The sequence below is a fragment of the Marmota marmota genome, unplaced genomic scaffold (assembly GCF_001458135.2).
Source record: "Marmota marmota marmota unplaced genomic scaffold, marMar, whole genome shotgun sequence".
In the NCBI taxonomy this organism is placed as follows: domain Eukaryota; kingdom Metazoa; phylum Chordata; class Mammalia; order Rodentia; family Sciuridae; genus Marmota; species Marmota marmota.
Window position 1 is genome coordinate 7,494,824 of NW_026000136.1, and position 21,755 is coordinate 7,516,578.

The 21,755-nt window shown below is 35.2% G+C and overlaps 1 protein-coding gene and 1 pseudogene across 1 annotated transcript in view; both read right to left on the reverse strand.

Annotated features, from left to right (window-relative positions):
- Positions 1 to 451: 451 nt before the first annotated feature.
- LOC107155908 (zinc finger protein 665-like) overlaps positions 452 to 21,755 on the reverse strand; it is a 47,702-nt gene continuing 26,398 nt past the window's right edge. The window contains exons 2-3 of the mRNA XM_048785387.1: positions 10,182 to 10,308; positions 452 to 4,593 (exon numbers count right to left, since the gene is read on the reverse strand). Of these exons, the coding sequence (XP_048641344.1) occupies positions 1,769 to 4,593; positions 10,182 to 10,305 (2,949 nt within the window). The 5' untranslated portion in view covers positions 10,306 to 10,308 and the 3' untranslated portion in view covers positions 452 to 1,768. The remainder of the gene's footprint in view (positions 4,594 to 10,181; positions 10,309 to 21,755) is intronic.
- Positions 12,752 to 21,755, reverse strand: part of LOC125611154 — a 55,647-nt pseudogene continuing 46,643 nt past the window's right edge.

The following is a 21,755-nucleotide window of genomic DNA, read 5'->3' on the forward strand; positions in this document are numbered from 1 at the left end:
TTCTCTACAATAACAAACAGAAAAAAATGTATAAAAATCTAACTAATGCAAATAATGTCGCTCAAAGACTAAACTTTGAATAAAATAATTAATGGAGATGTTACAGCATGAATCATGCAACAGTGTGTATTACTGTTATAAAGAATTTTTAATAACATGGAATAGTGTACTATCTGTGATATAATGACATGATTAAATACATGACAGTGTTAACCTATTAACAACCATTGACTATATTTATTCACAAACTGCAAACAAAATGTGAATAATTGTAAAAATGCACTGTAAGATGGATGTGGTGTCCCATGCCTATAATCCCAGTGATTTGGAAGGAAGGAATTTTAAGTTCAAAGTCAGCCTCAGTAACTTAGCAAGCTCCTAAGCAACTTATGGAGATAATAAAATAATAAAATAAAATAAAATAAAATGCCTGGGTATGTGGCTCAGTACTTAAGTTCCCTTGAGTTCAATTTATAGTACAAAAAATAAAAATTAAAGAATTCAAATTTAGGATCAAATCTCAAACAAACAAACAAACAGAACCCCCCCCCAGAATTATTATATAATCAACTATGTGAGAATTGTGGGTTTTTTCTGGTTTTCAAAGTGGGAACACTAAGTAATATTTCATTTATAAGAAATTTATATCCTTATATATGACTTATATGCACTATGCTGTATTTTGAGAATTTCATTATTTCTATCACATCAGCTAATGAGATGTTTAATAAATTTTTAGCAAACTTAAAGCCAATTGCCTATTTTGATTATTAAAATGATTTCTTTCTTACCAATCCTCATATGCATCAAGATACAAGATAAAGATGAAAAATTTATTATGCTTTTTAAAAATATTTCTTGTTTATTTATTGTAAATACTTTCATGCTATCTAAGGCATATATTTTAGAAAAATGCTGTGCCACCTTCACTACAGGTATTAGGTTTTAGATGCTTAAGAAAGTTGAAAATTTGAATAAAGGCTTGGAAACATTATTTTAATTTACAAAATATGGATTTTTCCAGTCTTTAGTAATGTTTGAGATTAGCTATGAGATTTGCAATAATTTTTCACTTATACTCTCTTTCACAAGTATGTATTCTCAGTTGCTTAGTAAATTGTGATTGTTGGGAGATGGTCACATTTTTTTACATTTGAATAATTTCTCTCTGCTATGATTCTTATGGTGTGGAATACAGGTTGAACCATTCCTAAAAGAATTGGTACAATACACTCATTAGTAGAGTTTCTCTTCAATATCAAGAACCTCTAATATTTGATTAAAAGCTGTGCATGTTGTTCTCATATGTAGGGCTTCCCTCCAGCATAAATACTGTGGTGATCAAATAAATGCTTTGTTGCATTCTTTACATTTGCAGGGTTTCTCTCCATTATGATACTCTGGTGGAAATAATGTGTGATCTTTGATAAAAAGGCTCTGCCATAGTCTTCACATTGTAGGGCTTTTATCCAATATGAATTCTGGTAGCAAATAAGGTGTGCTCTTCATCAAAAAGCTTTGCCATATTCTTCATATTTTTATGGCTTGTCTACAGCATGAATTATCTGATGGCAAATAAGGTGTGATCTTCAATAAAAGGCTTTTCCACATTCTCCACGTCTAGGCCTTTTCTCCAGCAAGATTCTCTGGCGATTAAAAAAGTGTGATCTGTGATAAAACTGTTTCTTACATTTTCACATTTGTAGGGCTTCTGCTTAGTATGGATACTCTGGTGTAGAGTATGTGATACTCTTTCATTTAAAGCTTTTCAACTCTTCAATTTGCAGGACTTTCCTCCTTTATGTACTCTTTGGTGGCTAGTAACATGTGATCTTCGATAAAAAGCTTTGCCACATTCCTCACATTTGTATGGCTTCTCTCCAGTATGAATTCTCTGGTGGTAAACAAGGTGTGATCTTTGATAAAAAGCTTTGCCACATTCCTCACATTTGTAGGGTTTCTTTCCAGTATGAATTCTCTGGTGACTACAAAGGTTTGATCTTTGATAAAAAGCTTTGCCACATTCTTCACATTTATAAGGCTTCTCTCCAGTATGAATTTTCTGGTGGCTAACAAGGTGTGATCTTTGAATGAAAGCTTTGTCACATTCTTCACATTTGTATGGTTTATTTCCAGTATGAATACTCTGATGTTGAGTAAGTGATTTTCTTTCATTAAAAGCTTCATCACACTTTTCACATTTGTAGGGTTTCTCTCCAGTATGAATTCTCTGATGGCATATAAAGTGTGATTTTTGAATAAAAGCTTTGCCACATTCTTCACATTTGTAGGGCTTCTCTCCAGTGTGAATTCTCTGGTGGTTAACAAGGTGTGATCTTTGATAAAAAGCTTTGGCACATTCTTCACATTTGTATGGCTTTTCTCCTGTATGAATTCTCTGGTGGCTAATAAGGTGTGATCGTCGATAAAAAGCTTTGCCACATTGTTCACATTTGTAGGGCTTCTCTCCAGTATGAATTCTCTGATGGCTAACAAGGTGTGACCGTCGATAAAAAGCTTTTTCACATACTTTACATTTGTGTGACTTCTCTCCAGTGTGGATATTCTGATGTTGAGTGAGTAATATTCTTTCATTAAAAGCTTTGCCATATTGTTCACATCTGCAGGGTTTCTCTCCAGTATGAATTCTCTGGTGGCTAACAAGGTGTGACCGTCGATAAAAAGCTTTTTCACATTCTTCACATTTGTAGGGCTTCTCACCAGTATGAATTCTCTGGTGGCTGACAAGGTGTGATCTTTGAAAAAAAGCTCTGTCACATTCTAAACATTTATACGGCTTCTCTCCAGTATTCAGAGTCTGGTGTTGAGTAAGTGATGTTTTTTCATTAAACATTCTGCACCATTCTTCACATTTGTAGGACTTCTTTCCAGTATGAATTTTCTGATGGTAAGTAAGATGTGATCTTCGATAAAAAGCTTTGTCACATTCTTCACATTTGTAAGGCTTCTCTCCACTATGAATACTCTGGTGGCTAATAAGGTGTGACCTTCGATAAAAAGCTCTGCCACATTCTTCACATCTGTAGGGTTTTTCTCCAGTATGGATTCTCTGGTGATCAACAAGGTGTGATTTTTGATAAAAATCTTTCTCACATTCTTTACATTTGTAGTGCATCTGTCCAGTATGAATTGTCTGGTGACGAGTAAGATTTTGGATTTTATTAAAGGTATTGTTGCATTCTTTACATTTGTAGGACTTATTTTCACTATCACTCTTTTGATATTGAGAAGGGTTTGAAGAATTCTTTAAGGATTTGTCACATCCTTTACAACAGTAGTCTTGCTCTCCAGGATGAATTCTCTGGTGTTTAGTATCAAGTGAGCTTTGATAAACAAGTTTGTCACATTCTTTACATTTGTAGAGTTTGTCACTGTTATTCCATCTCAGATGTTCAGAAAGGGTTGAGAAATGGCTAACGGCTTTGACACATTCTTTATATTTGCAGGCCTTCTCTTGAGTATGAATTGTCTGATGCTTAACAGGGAGTGACATTTGATTAACAGTATTGTGAAACTCTTGAAATTTGCAGGGCTTATCCCTACAATAATATTGGTGTTGTTTAGAAAGGTATGAACAATCAAGTGCTGTCATACATTGTTTGAACATATTGGGATCTCTTTCAATATGAATTTTCTTGTATTGGGTAAGGTTTGCAATTTCATTAAGAGCTCTTTCACATAAGTTACACTTGCAGGACTTGTCGTGCCTATAAATATTTGTCTGAATAATAAGTTTTGAGCATTGAAATAAGACTTTCCAACATTTTTCATCTTTGTAAAGGTTCTTTGAAAACTGGGTATATTTATTTTTTCTCAGATTGCAATCAATGCTATACTTTTTATGAGTGTCTCTATACTCATATTTTTCATGAACAATATGAACACAGTGATAACTATTTAGGGCAGAGAGCTGGCTAAAAGCATCATCTGTTTCATTATTGATGAAGCATAATTTCCACAAACCTGTATCTGGATTTTTATTAAGCAATAATGGGTAACTGTGGACCTTTTCACAGTTGTTAAAATAGCACATTGGGGCACGAGGAGAAATGATTCGTTCATTGCAGAATATTGGGCATTTTGTAAAACTTTTAAAAACTTGTCCTTCAGTTTTAAATTTCTTGTCTCTGAAAATGTTTGACTGGACATTTAACTCAACACTACCTTTGATAATTGTCAAATTAAAAATTGAAGCATAAACTAGATGTCTTTTCAAATCTTCCATATTTTCATTATGAAAAATTATATGCTTCAAAAATTGCTGTGGATTCATTCTTAAAGATATATATAGCTCCTGAAAAATAACTGGCATAAGTTGAATTATTTCCTGAGATATTAAACGTTCTTGATGTCTGTTGACAGTGAAATTTTCATTATGAATATTTATGGCTAGTAGGTTTTTTCCCTTATAATGTAATTTCTTACTTTCATTCTCACATACAATTTCCCATATTTTCCTTAGTTGTATACTGTCAAGGTCATGATTTTCATTCTTTTCCTTTACCACATGTTGAAATATATGTTTTATGCCCTCCTCTGGTGAAAATTCTTGAGTATGATGAGAAGTCATGGCTGAAACATATAAAAATAACAATTATTTTTTTTAAAGAGAGAGAGAGAGAGAGAGAGAGAGAGAACATTTTTTAATATTTATTTTTTAGTTTTCGGTGGACACAACATCTTTATTTGTATGTGATGCTGAGGATCAAACCCAGCGCCGTGCGATGCCAGCTGAGCATGCTACCGCTTGAGCCCATCCCCAGCCCCCAAAATAACAACTATTTTACCTACTAGACTGGAATGAATGTTTTGCAAACATCACACATAAAATTATAGAAATATCAGTACATCAATAGAGTAACAGAGGAGTAAATCCAAAGTCATAATTACACCCAGAACATATAAACTAAATAAAAATGTATAGACAAAATCACTTTCTGAGAACTGTTCAAACCATCTTAGAAATCAGAGAATCCAAGATTAGTAAATTACTAAGGAGAGGAATAATAGTATCAGGAAGGAAAATGTGTTACTTTTATCAATTATACCCCTTCCATGTCCATAATATGGCATTCAGAAATTATGAAAAAAAATCTACTAATTCCTTTCTCACTCAATGGAATAAGGGAAATATGAAACAGATGCAAACACCTGTGACTTAGTTGGAGGCAGTCTGAACACTGGTTTCTATCTACCATTACATTGAGACCTGGAGACAACTTGAAAATAATATTGAGAGGCAATAAATACCCGGCAGAGCCTATTTCTATATTACCTGGATGAAGCCAACACATGACAATCAAGGAAAATAACTTTTTATTTTTAAATGTGTTATTATCTCATTTGTTTCATTAAAAATTAAACTTTATGTATTTATCAAGCATATCATGATATTTTAGTGTGTGTGTGTGTGTGTGTCTGTAAATCTAGTGAATGAACACATGCATATTTTCATATAATTATCACTTTTGTGCTTAGACTATATTGCATTCATTCTATTACCATTAATCAAATCAAGAACACAATATACTGTACTCACCATGTAGTACAATAGAACTCTTGACCTTCTACGTCCATTAAAATAAAAACTTGCTGACTTTGACCAAAAATATGCCAACTCTCCACAAAACACACTACCCAATGACCACAATTTCACTCTCACATTTCTGTCTTCCACACATGAATCAGATGCTCCTGTAACTGACTTTCTGTGTTTGCATTATTTCACTTAATGCAAAGTCCTGGACGTACATTCAATGCCAATTTAAATGACAAGATATTTCTTTTTTATGGTTAAGTATTAATTGGGTATAAAGACCATATTTTCATTCATTCAAACATTGTTGGGCATATAGGTTGAGACAAAATCTTCACTATTGTGAGAAATGTTTGCACTGAACACAATAGTAGAGCTATTTCTTCAACATGTGGATTTAACCTCCTGTGGATACACATTAAGTATTTGTATTTCTGGATCACAGGGTCATGCTCCTTTTAAATTTTGATGTGTGGGGCTTGGAACTAAGCCCAAGGGTTCTGTACCAAAAAACTACAAGACGAGTTCTTTTAAAGTTGTTAATTTTGACACATGCTGTTGCTAAGTTGTGACTTGCTTCAAACATGAAAAATCTTCTTGCATATGTTCCCAGTTAGCTGGCATTACAAGCATGGAGCTCTGTGCTTGTCTATTTTTCATTTATTTTAAAATTTCCACACTGTTTCCAAAATGACTATATAATCTATTGTTGGCTAGTTTTTAAATGGACAAATCAATTAAAAATAGTGCAGCAAACAAAGACAAACAAAAACATGGCTTAATTGAAGTAACAAGACATGAGGAATTGAACATTAGGAAAGTGAGAGATATAAATTACTAAATGAACCCTAAATAACCATTAGAAAGAGGTTTAGTGAGCCAAATTCAGACAAAAAAAATTGTTAACAGAAAGCATATAAATACGTAAATAAAAAAAAAGTGCAGAGGAGTCAAGCACCATGTGCATGCCTATAATCCCAGCAGCTCGGGAGGCTGAGGTAGGAGAATTGTGAGTTCAAAGCCAGCCTCAGCAAAAGTAACTAAGCTAAGCAACTCAGTGAGACCTTGTCTCTGAACAAAATATAAAATGGGGCTGGGGATGTGGCTCAGTGGTCAAGTACCCTGAGTCCAATCCCTAGTACTGGAAAAAAAAGAAAAAAAGCGCTGAGGATGAAACATACTGGTAAAGTACCCCTAGGTTCCACCCCCAGAACAAATAAAAAGGTGTGACAAATTATAAGAAAATAGAAATAAAAATCCAAGAAGCTCAGTTATGTACAGGAGTGAAAACCAGACATGCTCAAAGCACATTTTCATCAAAGTTTTAAAATTCACAAAAAGAGAATCTTGAGAACAGCAAGAGAAAAAGATGCGTCACCTAGAAAGGTATAATCAATAGTGAATTCCTTAGTAGAAATATTAAAATACAGTAGTTGTAAATATTACCAAAGGGGCGAAAGAATAAAATTACCAACCAAGAATAGTATATCAAGAAATACTGCTTTTCAAAGGTGAAGAAAAACAAAGAATTTAAAGATATACAAATGCCCCAAATTCATTACCACTAGGCTTGTCCCCCCCAAAATACTAAAGGGAATCCTTCATACTGAAAAATAAACCTGCACAATAATTTAACATATAAAATTTTAATGTTTTCTTCAAAAAGTCCCATAAAATAATTCCATATTACTTTAATAATGGTACATAAAATCATTAATTTGCAATGGAATTTGAAAGAAAAAAAGCATAAAAATCAACATCAAATTGTTAATGTGAAATAACAGGTATAAATCAAAGTAATTTTGAAAAGATAAATAAATATACTGAATTTTAAAAGGAAGTGAAGTTAATTTTTTACCACATTAAAATAGTGTAAACCAGTGATCTTTAAAAAATATCCATGTAAATGAAAAAATTAATATTCATAGAAGGCAAATGGAAGAGGAATCCAAGTATGTCACTATAAAATCAATGAACCATAAATTAAACCAATAAGTAGGAAAAACAATTATATAAGAAGTAAAAAAAAACCTTACACAGTAGGAGTACTAAATTCATCACTTTTAGAAATTTATTTCATTAAAACTGCATTATTTGATTATTTGATGCCAACAACCAAAGCAAAAAGCTTGACTAATAGAATTAAATCTAACAAAATACAACTATGTAATCTATAAGGGATTCTAAACCTAAGGCCACAAGTAGACTAAAAGCAAAGGATATAAGAATGTTATAAAAAGAGACCCCCCCCCCAAAAAAAAAAAAAAAAAAGTGGGCTGGCAAAATAATAATACAGATAACACAGTTTAAAATGAAAAGTTATGAGTTTTTTTCTTTGAAAAGAGGCAATGTAGAATATTATACAAAGATAAAAAGAACTTTCCTGTGGATACTGCAATAACAGCAGATAGATTTATAACTAAAATCAAACTTCTCAAATATAAAAAGCTAAGATTGAGAGAATTGTATAAAGAAATAGAAAGCAACACTGTAATACGAGGAGACACCAATTCCTACTTACTGTAAAGTAAAAGAAAATTAATGTTTTGTATTGCAGAAACAGATAAAACTATTTTAGAAATTTTATAGAATCTCTAAATTGTATCAATACTCCTGAAATATTCAAAACACACACAAAAATAAAATTGAAAGAAAGCTGTTTCATGAATTAAAACACAGTAAAAGGTATAGAATTTAACTTTCAATGCTGATAACAATACAGATAAGTGTATACAATTTTGCTGACAATAATAAGCCCTCACATATATTGCAAATTAAATATTTTGCCCTCCAATGTTTGTTACAATATTATAAATCAGATCCATGATAATGAGGCAAACAAAACATCCTTGAAATGAGTGGATAATACAATTTGGGATATACAAACTAGAATATTTTTTAAGTCAAAATTAATAAATTTTGCAAAATATATAATAAGGATAAATCTAAAGTACATTAAATAAGTAACAAAAAAGACAAACATGGTAGAATTCTAGAATTAAACTTAAAAATGGTCTGAACAGAAATGAGAATGATAATTGTTGTAGGGGAGACAAAAATGAGCCCTTGTTTACATGGGAATTGATTTTTTGATTTTACAGGTAAAAACTTTATATAAAACAATTAGAATTAACAAGACTGGAAAGCATAATTGAAACGATATAGACAGCATATTTTGTTTTATGGTTTGATCACAATTAAAATTTCAAATAATAAATAAAAGAAACAAACTTGCAAAATTTTTCAAGTTATTTTTAAAGGACTACATAAATAAGAATAAACTTAACAATGTATGATGGATTTGCATGTAATGCTAGCTATTAGCAATTCTGAAGCAGGAGAATTGCAAATTCAAGTCTATCTTCAATAACAATGAGAATCATTTTTCACATATAAATGGAATTGTAGCTCACTCTTAGAGCATCCCTGGATTCAATCTATATTACATTTACATACAACAAATTTCCATGAATATATACATAGGCAAGATGAGAAACCAATCTAAATAAAATATAAAAGTCATAACAGTTGTAATATTTGTACAAGTAAAAGCACATGTAATTTTATTGATATATATAGAAACAAGGATCATACATATATTAATTTCAACTTACATTATCCTATTTGTAAAGTAATGGAAACTATCATCGGATCATAAAATATAGGGAAAAATAAAGCATTATTAAATGATATGAGGAAACCTACTTTATAACATGAAAATGCTATAAAATGACAGAAAAAAATGAATAAAAAGAAATTTAACCAACACAATTTAAATAACAGATATAGTATTTTAAAAACAATTTTATATAATGACACCTGTAACTATTTTTATATTATTACACCTTTGATTACTGACCCCAAAACAGCAGCATTGCAAATCTTGACATCATTATATGGCAGAACATTTTTACACACAAAAAAAATCATTATAAGAATTCATAAAGAGCTCTGATAAGGGAATTGTATTAAATAAATATATAAATAATATGAGAAACTATTTTATGATATTAATATATTACAAAGGTTTGACCTTGATGTCTCTATAAATGTGCCCAGATTTCCTACAGACCCAAAAACAATGGAAAACTTGTCGGACCATGCTGACCCTCATAAGCAAAGGGGAGTGTTTAGGTTGTTAATTTGAATGTACTGGGTAACCACTGAAGGAAAAGGAGGAGGCTTTAATGAATTTGAAAACACAATAACACAGGGGAGTGCAAGCTATTCTATGATAACAATAGGAACAAACCCAGACTTCTGAACATTTTTTTTGGGGGGGGGGGCGGGGGTCAAGGCTGGATAACTTCTCAATAAGCATTTTTAAGTATGGCTTCCTCATTGACCTTTAGGTCTCTCAAGTGTGTTTTCTGCATTGTGTAGGCCACAATATTTTACATTGCTAAATTACTCTAAGTGCCACTTATCAAAGTGAAGGATATATATCAAACCAAGAGAAGGAGAGATTAAAGACTAAACAAAATCATTAATATTTTCTTGTCTGTACCAATCATTTTTCATGAATGCATTCATGCAGAGAAGAAACTCCCAAAATATATTCTACAAAGGAAGGAAATTAAATATTGATAATTAATTAGAAATTCTGAAGGGAAGTTATGCTTACCCAGGAAGACGAGGTTTCTGTAGTTCTCTAACATCACATCTCTATATAAATCACGCTGAGCAGGCTTAAGGAACTTCCATTCCTCCTCAGAGAAATCAATGGCCACATCCCTGAATGTCAGCATATCCTGAAAAATAGGCAAATAAATAGCACATTGAGCAAATGATCCATCACAGGGCTTTTAATTTGAAGTTGAAATGAGAGTTAGTAAAAATGGCTTGCATGTAAGTAAGTGATTTTAGTTATTCAATAACATACTTTTAAACATAGTGATATTTTCTCTATTATCTAGCTGAGGAAAGAGAACAATAGGGCCAAAAGAGTGTATATATTTTACTTCTATGAAATATAATGTAAAATTAAAGCATCCATAAAAGAATATTCATTTAATTGCATTTTGTATTTTATAAAATAAATTGTATGATACTCAGATAAAGAAATTATGGTAATTAAGGGTAATTCTCAATTTTTAATTGTACAAAGATGAATCAGAGAATTACTAAAATACAGACTTTGATTCAGTAGTTGATGGGGCCTGGATTTCTGAATATGTAGGAAGCTCTCTCATGATTCCGATAACATTGGTACAAGAGAAAAAATTTAATTGCAATGAGGTAGACCACTAAGGAAACATTCATTGATAAATTTTAGTTCAAATATTTAATGGGATTTATGTATGTCATTAAAATAGCAAATGGCAGTAAGAGTCCATTTAGATCATTTCAAATGTATACATAACACTTCAAGAGGCTTTCATATCTTAATTTGTAAAACCCAAACTAGTGTGATAGCAGGATATTATTCATCTTTCATGATGTTTTATGAAACACTTTCAGTAAATGGTAAAGCTTGATTTTTACCCAAGTTTTTTATGATATGGAATTCAGAAGAAACAAAACATTAAAGTCAAAGGAAAGTATGAATTTTAAAATAATTTGCTGAACAGTGCAGTTCTGAGAAGACAAAATGAAAAAAAAATATTTTGTTTTCTATATGTTTACATAAAATGTTAATTTTTTATATATTAAAAAACAAATTTTTACTTAAATGAAAATAATATATATCAATTTTTTGAGAATTTATAAATCATTTTCAGATTGTGGCTTTTAAAAAATTCCTTCTAATTAGTCATACATGACAGCAGAATGCATTTTGACACACTGTACACAAATAGAGCACAACTTCTTCCTCTGGCTGAATATGATGCAGAGTCACACTGATAGTGTAATTATTCAAGTATACAGGGTTATAATATCTGTCTCATTCCACCATAATTCCCATCCTCTCACTCCCCTCTGCACAATCCAAAATTCCTTCATTCTCCATCCCCCATTATGGACTAGCATTCATTATCAGAGATAACATTCAGTGTTTGATTTCTTGGGGTTGGCTTATTTCACTTAGCATAATATTCTCCAGCTCTATCCATTTATCTGCAAATGCCATAATTTCATTCTTTTTTAAGGCTGAGTAATATACCATTGTATACACCACATTTTCTTTATCCATTCATCTGTTGAAGAGCACCTGGCTTGGTTCCATTCCTTAAATATTCTGAAATTAGGTGTTATAAATATTGATGTACCTGCGTCACTCTAGTATGATGATTTTAAGTCCTTTGTGTATAAACATGGGAGTGGGACAGCTGGGTCAAATGGTGGTTCCATTCCGAGTTTTCTTAGTAGTCTCCACAATGCTTTCCAAAATGGTTGTACCAATTTTCAGTCCCATCAGCAACTTTTTCCCACATCCTTGGCAACACTTACTGTTGCTACAAGCCTCTTAAATCTTTGGCATCTCTTAATCCAATCAACTTGACAATTCAAATTAACAATTATATCTACACCCTTGTCAACTTGATATCCAAACATGACATTTTACATCGTACTTAATCTCCAAATAAACACAGTAACAAGGTCATAATTCTGTCTCATGTAACTATCCTTTGTACAAACTGAAATGCACTAGTTCTTTCACCAGAATAGAAGGAAAATAAAAACATTACTTTAAATACTGATGTTAAGTCAATCAATACTACATTACATAATGAATAACATAAGAGTAACAAACATTTCCTCTTAATGCATAAGTATGCACAAACATATACTAGGAAAGAAATCTCAATGGCAATTACAATGCTCATTTCTGAAACTGGTCATATGGCCATAGTTGGTATTTATGAGTATGTTTTCTACTACCTATTCTTCATTCCCTCTACCATCAGCAAGCTCCTCAGCAGGTCTTGGCTCTTTACCTGGAGGTATGACCCACACCTTCATTTCTGAAGGGTCTGAGACATTTGTAGTCTTGCCTGGTTTTTATAGTTTCCCACTGACCTTAACAGGACAGGGTAATACCAAGAGAAGTCCTAAGGGATCTCCTGCACTCCAGGAGTATGTTTCCTTATCTTCATTGTGGAGTAACTGGCCAACCTCCCTATGGTAACCTGGATCAATCACCTGCCCCAGCAATGTAACTTCTTTCTTAACCTATTGACTCAGAGACATAAGGAGCCCAAAGTGGCCAGGGGTAGCCTTAACTTTAACTTAATGAAGTCACTGTTTTATCTATCACCAGAAGCATTTCTCCTTTGGAACTAAGAATTTTAGGCCAGCAGAGCATAAGATTGCAGCGACAGGAAGGAAAATTTTTCCTAGTGGGTTACTAGTGGTAATGGTGAGTAGTACCATTCTAGTCTTCATCCCTTAATTCCTGGACCCATGAATTCTAGCAACAGGAGATATAGTACTATACATTAAACACTGGTTTATAGTATAGACAGCCTTCTGGAGAACCTTTCCCCAGCCCTGCAATGGTATTACCACCTAGCTGGCATTGCAACTGCATCTTCAAAAGTCCATTCCATCATTCTAGCAAACCAGCTGCTTCAGGGTGGTGAGGAACTGGGTAAGAACAATGAATCCTATGAGCATGAGCCCACTGCCTCACTTCTTTAGCTGTGAAGTGAGTTCCTTGGTCTGTAGCAATGCTGTGCAGAGTAACATGATGATGGATACGGCATTCTGTAACTTGATGGATGGTGGTTTTGGCTGAAGCACTACATGAAGGGAAGGCAACCCATACACAGAATAAGTATCCATACACAGAATAAGTAAGGATAAACTATTACCCCTTCCATGATGGAAGTGGTCCAATATAATCAACCTGCCACAGGTTGCTGGCTGATCTCATTGGGGTATTATGCCATACTGGGGGTTATGATCAGTCTCTGCTGCTGGCAAGTTGGGCACTAAGCAGGGACTGTAGCCAGATTAGCTTTGGCGGGTGGAAGTCCATGCTACAGCCCGTTCATAACCACCATCCCTGCCAACATGACTACTTTGTTCATGAGCTCATTGGGCAATGACAGGGATGGCTAGAGAAAGAGGTTTACAGCTATCTATAGAATCACCTGAATATTAAATTTCTCCTCTGCTAAGGACACATTTTGGCGGGCATTTACTTGAGACAAAAATATCTTCACATCCTTTGCCTATTCAGATCTATCCACATATTTCTTCTCCAAATGTCTTTGCTGCCAATTTTCCAATTGTGTTTGTAGCAGTTCCCTGACCAGTCAGTCAAACCACTGGCCCACGATCAGTAAACAGTTGCACATCTGGCCATTCCAGACAAAATGCACGACCAACTGTATTGCCTGAAGTTCTGCCCATTGTGAAGATTTCCCTTCATCATTTTCCTTCAGGGTTGTTCCAGAAAGGAGCAGCAGTATTGCAGCTGTTTACTTCTGGGTGGTACCAGCATATTGTGCAGAACTGTCTGTAAACCAGGTCCTAGTCTTCTCTTCTCTACTCTATTAATTGATCATAAGGTACACACCATGAAGCCATAGGTTCATGTTGAGGGACAAAAGGTACTGCAGTAGATTCCTTGGGCATTTGGGCCACTTCTTTATGCAACCTACATGTCACCTCAGGTCCTGTCTACTCCTGATTACGCATGTACCACTTCCACTTGATGAAAAGAGTGCTGCCATGCACATCCAGATTTATGGTTTGGTGGGTCATTTAACACCCAGTTCTTGATGGGCAGCTCAGGTTGCATAGTAAACTGGTGGCCCATGGTCAACTGCTTAGTTTCCACTAAGGCCTGGTAGCAGGCTAAAAGCTGTTTTTAAAAGATAGAGTAATTGTCTGAAGATGATTGCAGGGCCTTGCTCCAAAATCCCAAGGGCCTTGTATGTGATTCACCTATGGGTGCTTGCCAAAGGCTCCAGACAGTGTCGCTATCTGCCACTGAAACCTCAAGAATCACTGGGTCTGACAGGTCATATTGCCCAAGTGGCAGAGCAGCCTGCACAGCAGCCTGGACCTGTTGCAGTCTTCTCCTGCTCTGGACCTCACTCAAAACAAGAACCTTTTCTAGCCACATGATAGATGGAATGAAGTAACACACCCACATGAGGCATGTGCTGCCTCCACAATCCAAAAAGGCTCACCAGGCATTGTGCTTCTTTTTTATTTGTAGGAGGGGCCAGATGCAACAACTGATTCTCTACCTTAGAAGAGATAGTTGGTAGGCCCCACACCACTCCTGGAAACTTTACTGAAGTTGAAGGCCCTTGAATTTTAGTGGGATTTATTTCCCATCCTCTGATATGAAAATGCTCCACAAGCAAGTTCAGAGTGGTTGCTAGCTCTTGCTCAATTTGTCCAATCCTAATGTCATTGATATAATGGACCAGTGCAATACCTCATGGAAGAGGAAGAAATTAAGATCACTGTGACACAGTACTGGAGAGTTGACATAGTCCTGAGGAATGAAGTGAAGGTATATTGCTGGCCTTTCCAGCTGAAAGCAAATTGCTTCTGGTGGTCCCTATGTACAGGGATGGATAAAAAAGCATTTGCCAGACCAATAGCTGCATACCAGGTACCAGAAGATGTATTAATCTGCTAAAACAAAGAAATCACATTTGGTACAGCCACTGCAATTTGAGTCACCATCTGATTAAGCTTATGATTATCAACTGTCATTCTCCAAGACTCATTCGTCTTCTGCATAGGCCAAATAGAAGAGATAGTTGGGGATATTGTGAGAATCACCACTCCTGCATCCAGTAAGTCCTTGATGGTGGCATTAGTCTCTGCAATCCCTCCAGGGTTGTGATATTGCTTTTGATTCACTATTTTCCCAGGTATAGACACTGCAAAAGCTTCCATTTAGCCTTTCCCACCATAATAGCCCTCACCCCACAGGTGAGAGAACTAATGTGGGAGTTTTTCCAAGTGCTCAGTATATGTATCCCAATTACACATTCTGGGACTGGGGAGGTAACCACAGAATGAGTTTGAGGGCTCACTGGACCCACTGAGTCAGACCCTAGCCAAAGCTCCATTGATCACCTGACCTCCATAAGTGCTACTTTTACTAGAGGATCACAATGATGTTTTGGGTCTTCTGGAATCAATGTCAATTCAGAGCCTGTGTTTGTGTCAAAATGGCTGAATCACTGCCTTTTCCCCAATCCATGGTTACTCAGATAAAAGGCCTTAGGTCCCTTTGGGGAAGGATGGGAGAAAAATTAATGGTAAAGATTTGTGGTGCTGTACCAGGGTCCTTTCTCAAGTGAACTTGGTCTCCCTTTCATTCAGGGGGTTCCAGATGTGTAAACTGACTGAAATCTGGGAAGTGGTTGAGGGGTTGTGATTCTCTGCTGCTATAATCTAGGGCAGGATTTTGTACATTTGTCCTGACATTTTTCTGATTATATAAATTAAGTAAGAATTTGGTGGGTTTCCCATTTATTTGGCTTCTAGAAACATCATGGTTAATTAGCCAATGACAGAGATCTACAAGAATCAGAATATTTTGTCCAATTCTTCTCCTTTGCTATCCATTATGGTAACTATGACCACCCTGTCTTTGGTGATTGAGGGCTTCCACTTGGCCCCTTCTTCCCCAAAGTCCAATTATTTCTATCACATTTAGGTCTCCCAGTTTGATTGACTGCAGATCCTTAGTATGGTCTGAGGAGCAAGGATGCTGGTAAAATATATATATTATATATATACACATACATATTTTTAATACTTTTAATGAAGGGCACATCTTCTAGACTGGAGATATATATATATGACTGGTTTTATTTTATTTATTTATTTTTAATACTTTTGGTGAAGGGCACATCTTCTAGATTCTCCCAGTATGGAGAAGAAGGTCATACATGACAGATCCACTCCAGCATTCCAATTTCTCTGAGCCTCTGAATTCCTTCATCAACAGTAAACAAAGGAATGTCAGGCATTTCCAGCTCATTCATAGTAGGCTATCTTTGGATCCATACTTCAGCCAACCATTCAAACAAACTGTTAGTAACTTTTTTTTTTTTTGACACTGCAAGCTATTATATTAAATCTAGAATCTCTGCTTAATGGGCCAATATCAATAAATTCAGCCTGATCTAATTTTATGTTCCTTCCACCATTATTCCACATCCTTAAAATCCATTCCCACAAATTATCCCCAGGATATGCTTGTATGATTTAGAAAACTCAAGAAATTCCTTCAGAGTGTAGCATATCTCCTCGTAGGTCACAATCTAAACCTCACTTCTAGGAGCCTGCTTAAGAGCTGTATCGAGTTAGAGTCCTGGAGACAAAAGTGGGTGGTGATGGTGGATCCTGAGAGTATCAACGTTTTTATGCTGAGCAACTGGATGATGTAAATTTGTTACTGTAATAGGTAAAACAGGAATAGTTTCTTTCAGGGGAGGTAGAGAAGAAAATGCCACAGAGAATTATGGATGCCTCAGTCATGGCTAAGGGTGGGACTCAACAACTTCTGACAAAATAAACTCATCAGAATATGGGAGTTCAATGCTTCCAGACCTTTTAGCCTCATTCCATACATTCGTATCCCAATTTACAGGATCTCATTTTTTCCAAGCAGCATCCTCACATTTATAGCAGACAACTTTCAAAGGTGAGAGTTAAACTTGGATCTTAAGTCAGCCAATTGCAGGATGAGGGTTTGTGTTTGATTTTCATCCCTATCACTACAAGAGAGAAGATTGTCCTTCACAGAAGACTTAGCAGCTTTCACACGATTTATGTACATCTGCAGCTGAGAAACTACATTTCTAACGTCATCATTCTGTTACTTTGTTCAGCGAAGCCAGAAGCAACCAACAAACACCATCATATTTCTCAGTTTTCCACAACTGTTCAAAGGCATCTTTAATATAGAGTTACTAAACTCCTTGTGTTTTATAAGTGGGGACTTGGGAGCATCAAATGTATTTAATTTATGAATCTCTTTAAACAGATCATACCATGGATTATCAGTGATCTCCATAGTACCAGTAGAATAGACTTAACAATTTTAGCCCTAACCAATTTAGAGAGCAAACCCCAGAAACCACAAAACTAACTAAGAAAATTTATCCTTAAAATTCAGTTTCTCTAGAATCACTCCCAATACCAATTTCTCTATTAGTCACAGTTCACTAGAGGAAGAGAATCTACAGGAGGTATGCTTATAAAAAGGGGATTTATTAGATTGGCTTAAATGACCAGAAGCTAGTTAGTTCACAATGGCTGTCTGCAGGCTGGGGAGCTGATGGAAACAGTAGCTGAACAGTCCAGAAGAGGCTGAAGCCTCAGAACAACAGGAATTAATGGTGCTACTACCCCAGTCCAAGTTTACTCTAGTCTGAGATTGAAGTCTTCTGGAAACTCTGTGGAGAATCAGTGGCAGAGTCCAGTTTGGAAGACTGAAGGAGCAAAAGTCTAATATCCTCAGGCAATTGCAGCAGCCATCAAAAACCTGTTCCAAAAGATGTGGTTCTATTCCAAGTTTTCTAAAAAAATCTGCATACTACTTTCCAAATTGGTTGTGCCAATTTTCAGTCCCACAAGCAATGTATGAGTGTACCTTTCTCCCCATATCCTCCCAAACATTTATTATTGCTTTTATACTCTTGATAATTTCCATTATGACAGGAGTGTGAAATGTGAGTTTTAATTTGTATTACGCTAGTTGCTAGAGATGTGGAACATTTCCTCATGTATTTGTTGACCATTCATATTTCTTTGTCAGTGAAATACCTGTTCAGTTCCTTTGCCCATTTATTGATTGGATTATCTGGTGTGTGTGTGTGTGTGTGTGTGTGTGTGTGTGTGTGTTTTGGTATTAATTGTTTTCAGTTCTTTGTATATTGTGGAGTTTAATGCTTTATCTGAGGGGTACCTATGATGATTTTCTCCCACTCTGTAGGCTTTCTGTTCATGTTCTTGACTCTTTTCTTTTGCTGTGAAGATTTTTAGGGGGTTTTTCAAGATGGCAGAAGAGAGAAAGTTGTTTTCCTGGGTTCCATGGTATGAAAAAAGAAAGCAAAAAAGCAGCTTCTCAACAAGGTGGGTGAACAAAGAAAACGGGGGAAGGACTTTACTGTAATTTGATACTGGACATTCAAAGCAGATCTGAGACTCAGGAGAGTAGATGTAATAAAATAAAATTTAAAAATCCCCAATGCTACTGCCACTGCTGTAGCCAGAGGCATCAGCCAGAGCAGTCCCTCTGTGAGCAAAACACAGGGAAAATGGAATTCAAAAACCCACATTTTTAGAAGGCCTGAAGTGTGTTAGGGTATGGAGAGTTTAGAGTTAAAAGACACTGCTTGAGTAATTGGAAAGGTGTGTTGCACAATGTCCCTGTGTGGGGAAAAAAAGCCTCCATCCCTCCTGGCTGCCTGTAGAGGACACAGGCAGGAACCATTTTGCAGCCCTGGCTGGGGGTTGGCAGCTGCATAAGCCTGCAATGTCATGAAAAGATTCCCTGGCAAACCCATGTTGGCCTGAAATACAGGCCTGGCAAACACACATTGCATGATATAGATTGTGCCCAAATGGCCAGGAGAAAATAAAATGTGGAGAGAGGTTTACCCAGGGATCTACAGATCTTAGAAACCCACCTGGCTCTCTGCACCCCTTCCAAACCAGCTGCTTACAGGAACAGATGGGAGAGACTCCTCTGGCTGGAAATTCAAAATGGAAGAAGCAGAAGAGACTGCATTTGGAGACTGAATTCAAGACCAGAAAAAGTAGGATCTGCAGGTGACAAAGCAGACCAAGAATTGGCTCCTTCACCACATGAGGAGAACCAAGGGAGATTTTTTGGGGTCTAATCTTCCAACATAGACTGGCAATTGCTGGGCCCTGCAGGTGCAGTGATTTAAAATCTCCAGATCAACTGGCATTTAGGGAAGAACCTGGAACATAATTAAGCATGAATTCCACCTCCAGGAATTTTGCCTATGAGACTACCTAACAATCCCACCGTATGGGTGTAGCAAGCATGACACACAAGATGACCCCACCTAAAACTACAGAGAAAAGAAGCTGAGACTCTATTAACTCTAATGGAAACAACTCGTTAACTTTTCATTTATCTCTCTCTCTCTCTCTTTCTTTGTGTATGTGTTTCTGTTTTCATTTTCTTTATTTCATTATGAATGTAATGGTTTATGGACATTCATACAGATTCATGTTTTTTCTCTTCTCATATGTAATATTTTTGATGCCATTTATTTTTCATTGATCAATTTTTATTATTTTTCTCCCTATAAATGGTGAGGTACTTAAAACCATCAGGGACATCATAACTCCACAGGGTAGAAATGCTACTGTCTCAGATCCATAATATTAGACAGGTAGACACAAAAAGAATGTGAAAAAGCAAGAGAACAAATCACTCCAAACACACCCATATATCTGATGAATACAGATGCAAAAATTCTCAATAAAATACTGGTAAATTGCATACAAAAACATAATAAAAATATAATGCACCACGATCAAGTGATGTTCATACCAGGGATGCAAATTTGGTTCAACATATGGAAATCAAAAAACATAATTCATCACATCAATAGACTTAAAGAAAAGAATCATATGATCATTTCAATAGATGCAGAAAAAGATTTGCAAAAGACAGCATTTGTTCATGTTCTAACCACTAGAAAAAGTAGGAATAGTAGGAACATAGCTCAACATTGGAAAAGCTATATATGGTAAACCCAAGGCCAACGTTTTTCTAAATTGAGAAAAATTGAAAGCATTTTTTCTAAAAACTGGAACAAGACAGAAAAGACCCACTTCACCACTCCTGTTTAACATAGTCCTGGAAACTCTAGCCAAGAAATTATACAAAGGAAATTAAACGAATACAAATAGGAAAAGAACTCAAACTATCCCTATTTGCTGATGACATGACTCTATAGTTTGAAAACACAAAAAACTCCACCAGAAAACTTCTAAAACTTATAAATGAGTTCAGCAAACTAGAAGGGTACAAAACTAACACCCATAAATCAATTGTGTCCCTATGTATCAGTGATGAATCAACTGAAAGCGAAATTAGGAAAATTATCCCATTCACAATAGCCTCAAAAAATATATAATACTTGCCAATTAATCTAACAAAACAGGTAAAAGACCTTTACAATGAAAACTACAGAACACTATAGAAAAAAATTAAAGAAGACCTTAGAAGTTGTAAACATCTCCCATGTTCTTGGATAGGCAGAATTAACATTGTCAAAACAGCTATACTACCAAAAGTGCTGTATAGATTTAATGGATTTTCTATTAAAATTCTGTTGAGATTCTTCATAGACACAGAAAAGAAGTCATGAATTTTATTTGAAAATATAAGAGGCCCAGAATAGCCAAAGCAATCCTGAGGAAGAAACTGAAGCAGGTGGCTTCAGAATATCAGACCTTATACTACTGAGTTATAGTAATAAAACCGGGATGTTATTGGAACAGAAACAGACATGAAGACCAATAGTACAGAATAGGAGACACAGTGACAAACCCTCATAAATACAGTTCTCTCATACTAGATAAAAGTGCCATAAACAGACATTGGAGAAAAGATGGCCTTTTTAACAAATGGTGCTGGAAAAACTGGAAATCCATCCATATGTAGCAAAAAGAAATTAAACCCCCATCTCTCACCCTGTATAAAACTCAAACTCAAAGTAGATCAAGGACCTAGGCATTAGACTAGACACCCTGTACCAACTAGAGGAAAAAGTCTCTATCATATTGACTTAGGAACCAAATTCCCCAGCAAGACTCCTAAGGCACAAGAAGTAAAAGAATGGGATGGTATCAAACTGAAAAGCTGCTTCACAGCAAAGAAAACAATCAAGAACATTAGGAGAGGGCCTATGGAACAGGAGAAAATCTTTACTACCTGCATCTGAAATACAGAATAAATAAATATCCAACATATATAAAGAACTCAAAAAATTAACACTAAAAAGCAATTACCCAATCAACTAATGGGCAAAGGAACTGAACTTACACTTCAAAGAAGAACTATGATAGGTCAACAAATATATAAAAAAGTTCATTATTTCTAGCAATTAGAGAAATGCAAATTAAAACTACACTGAGAATCCATCTCTCTCCAGTCAGAATGGCAATTATCAAGAATACAAGTAACAATAAATGTTGGTGAGGATACAGGGGAAAAGGTACACCCAGCCATTACTGGTGGGACTGCAACCACTCGGGAAAGTAATATTTGATATTCTTCAGAAAA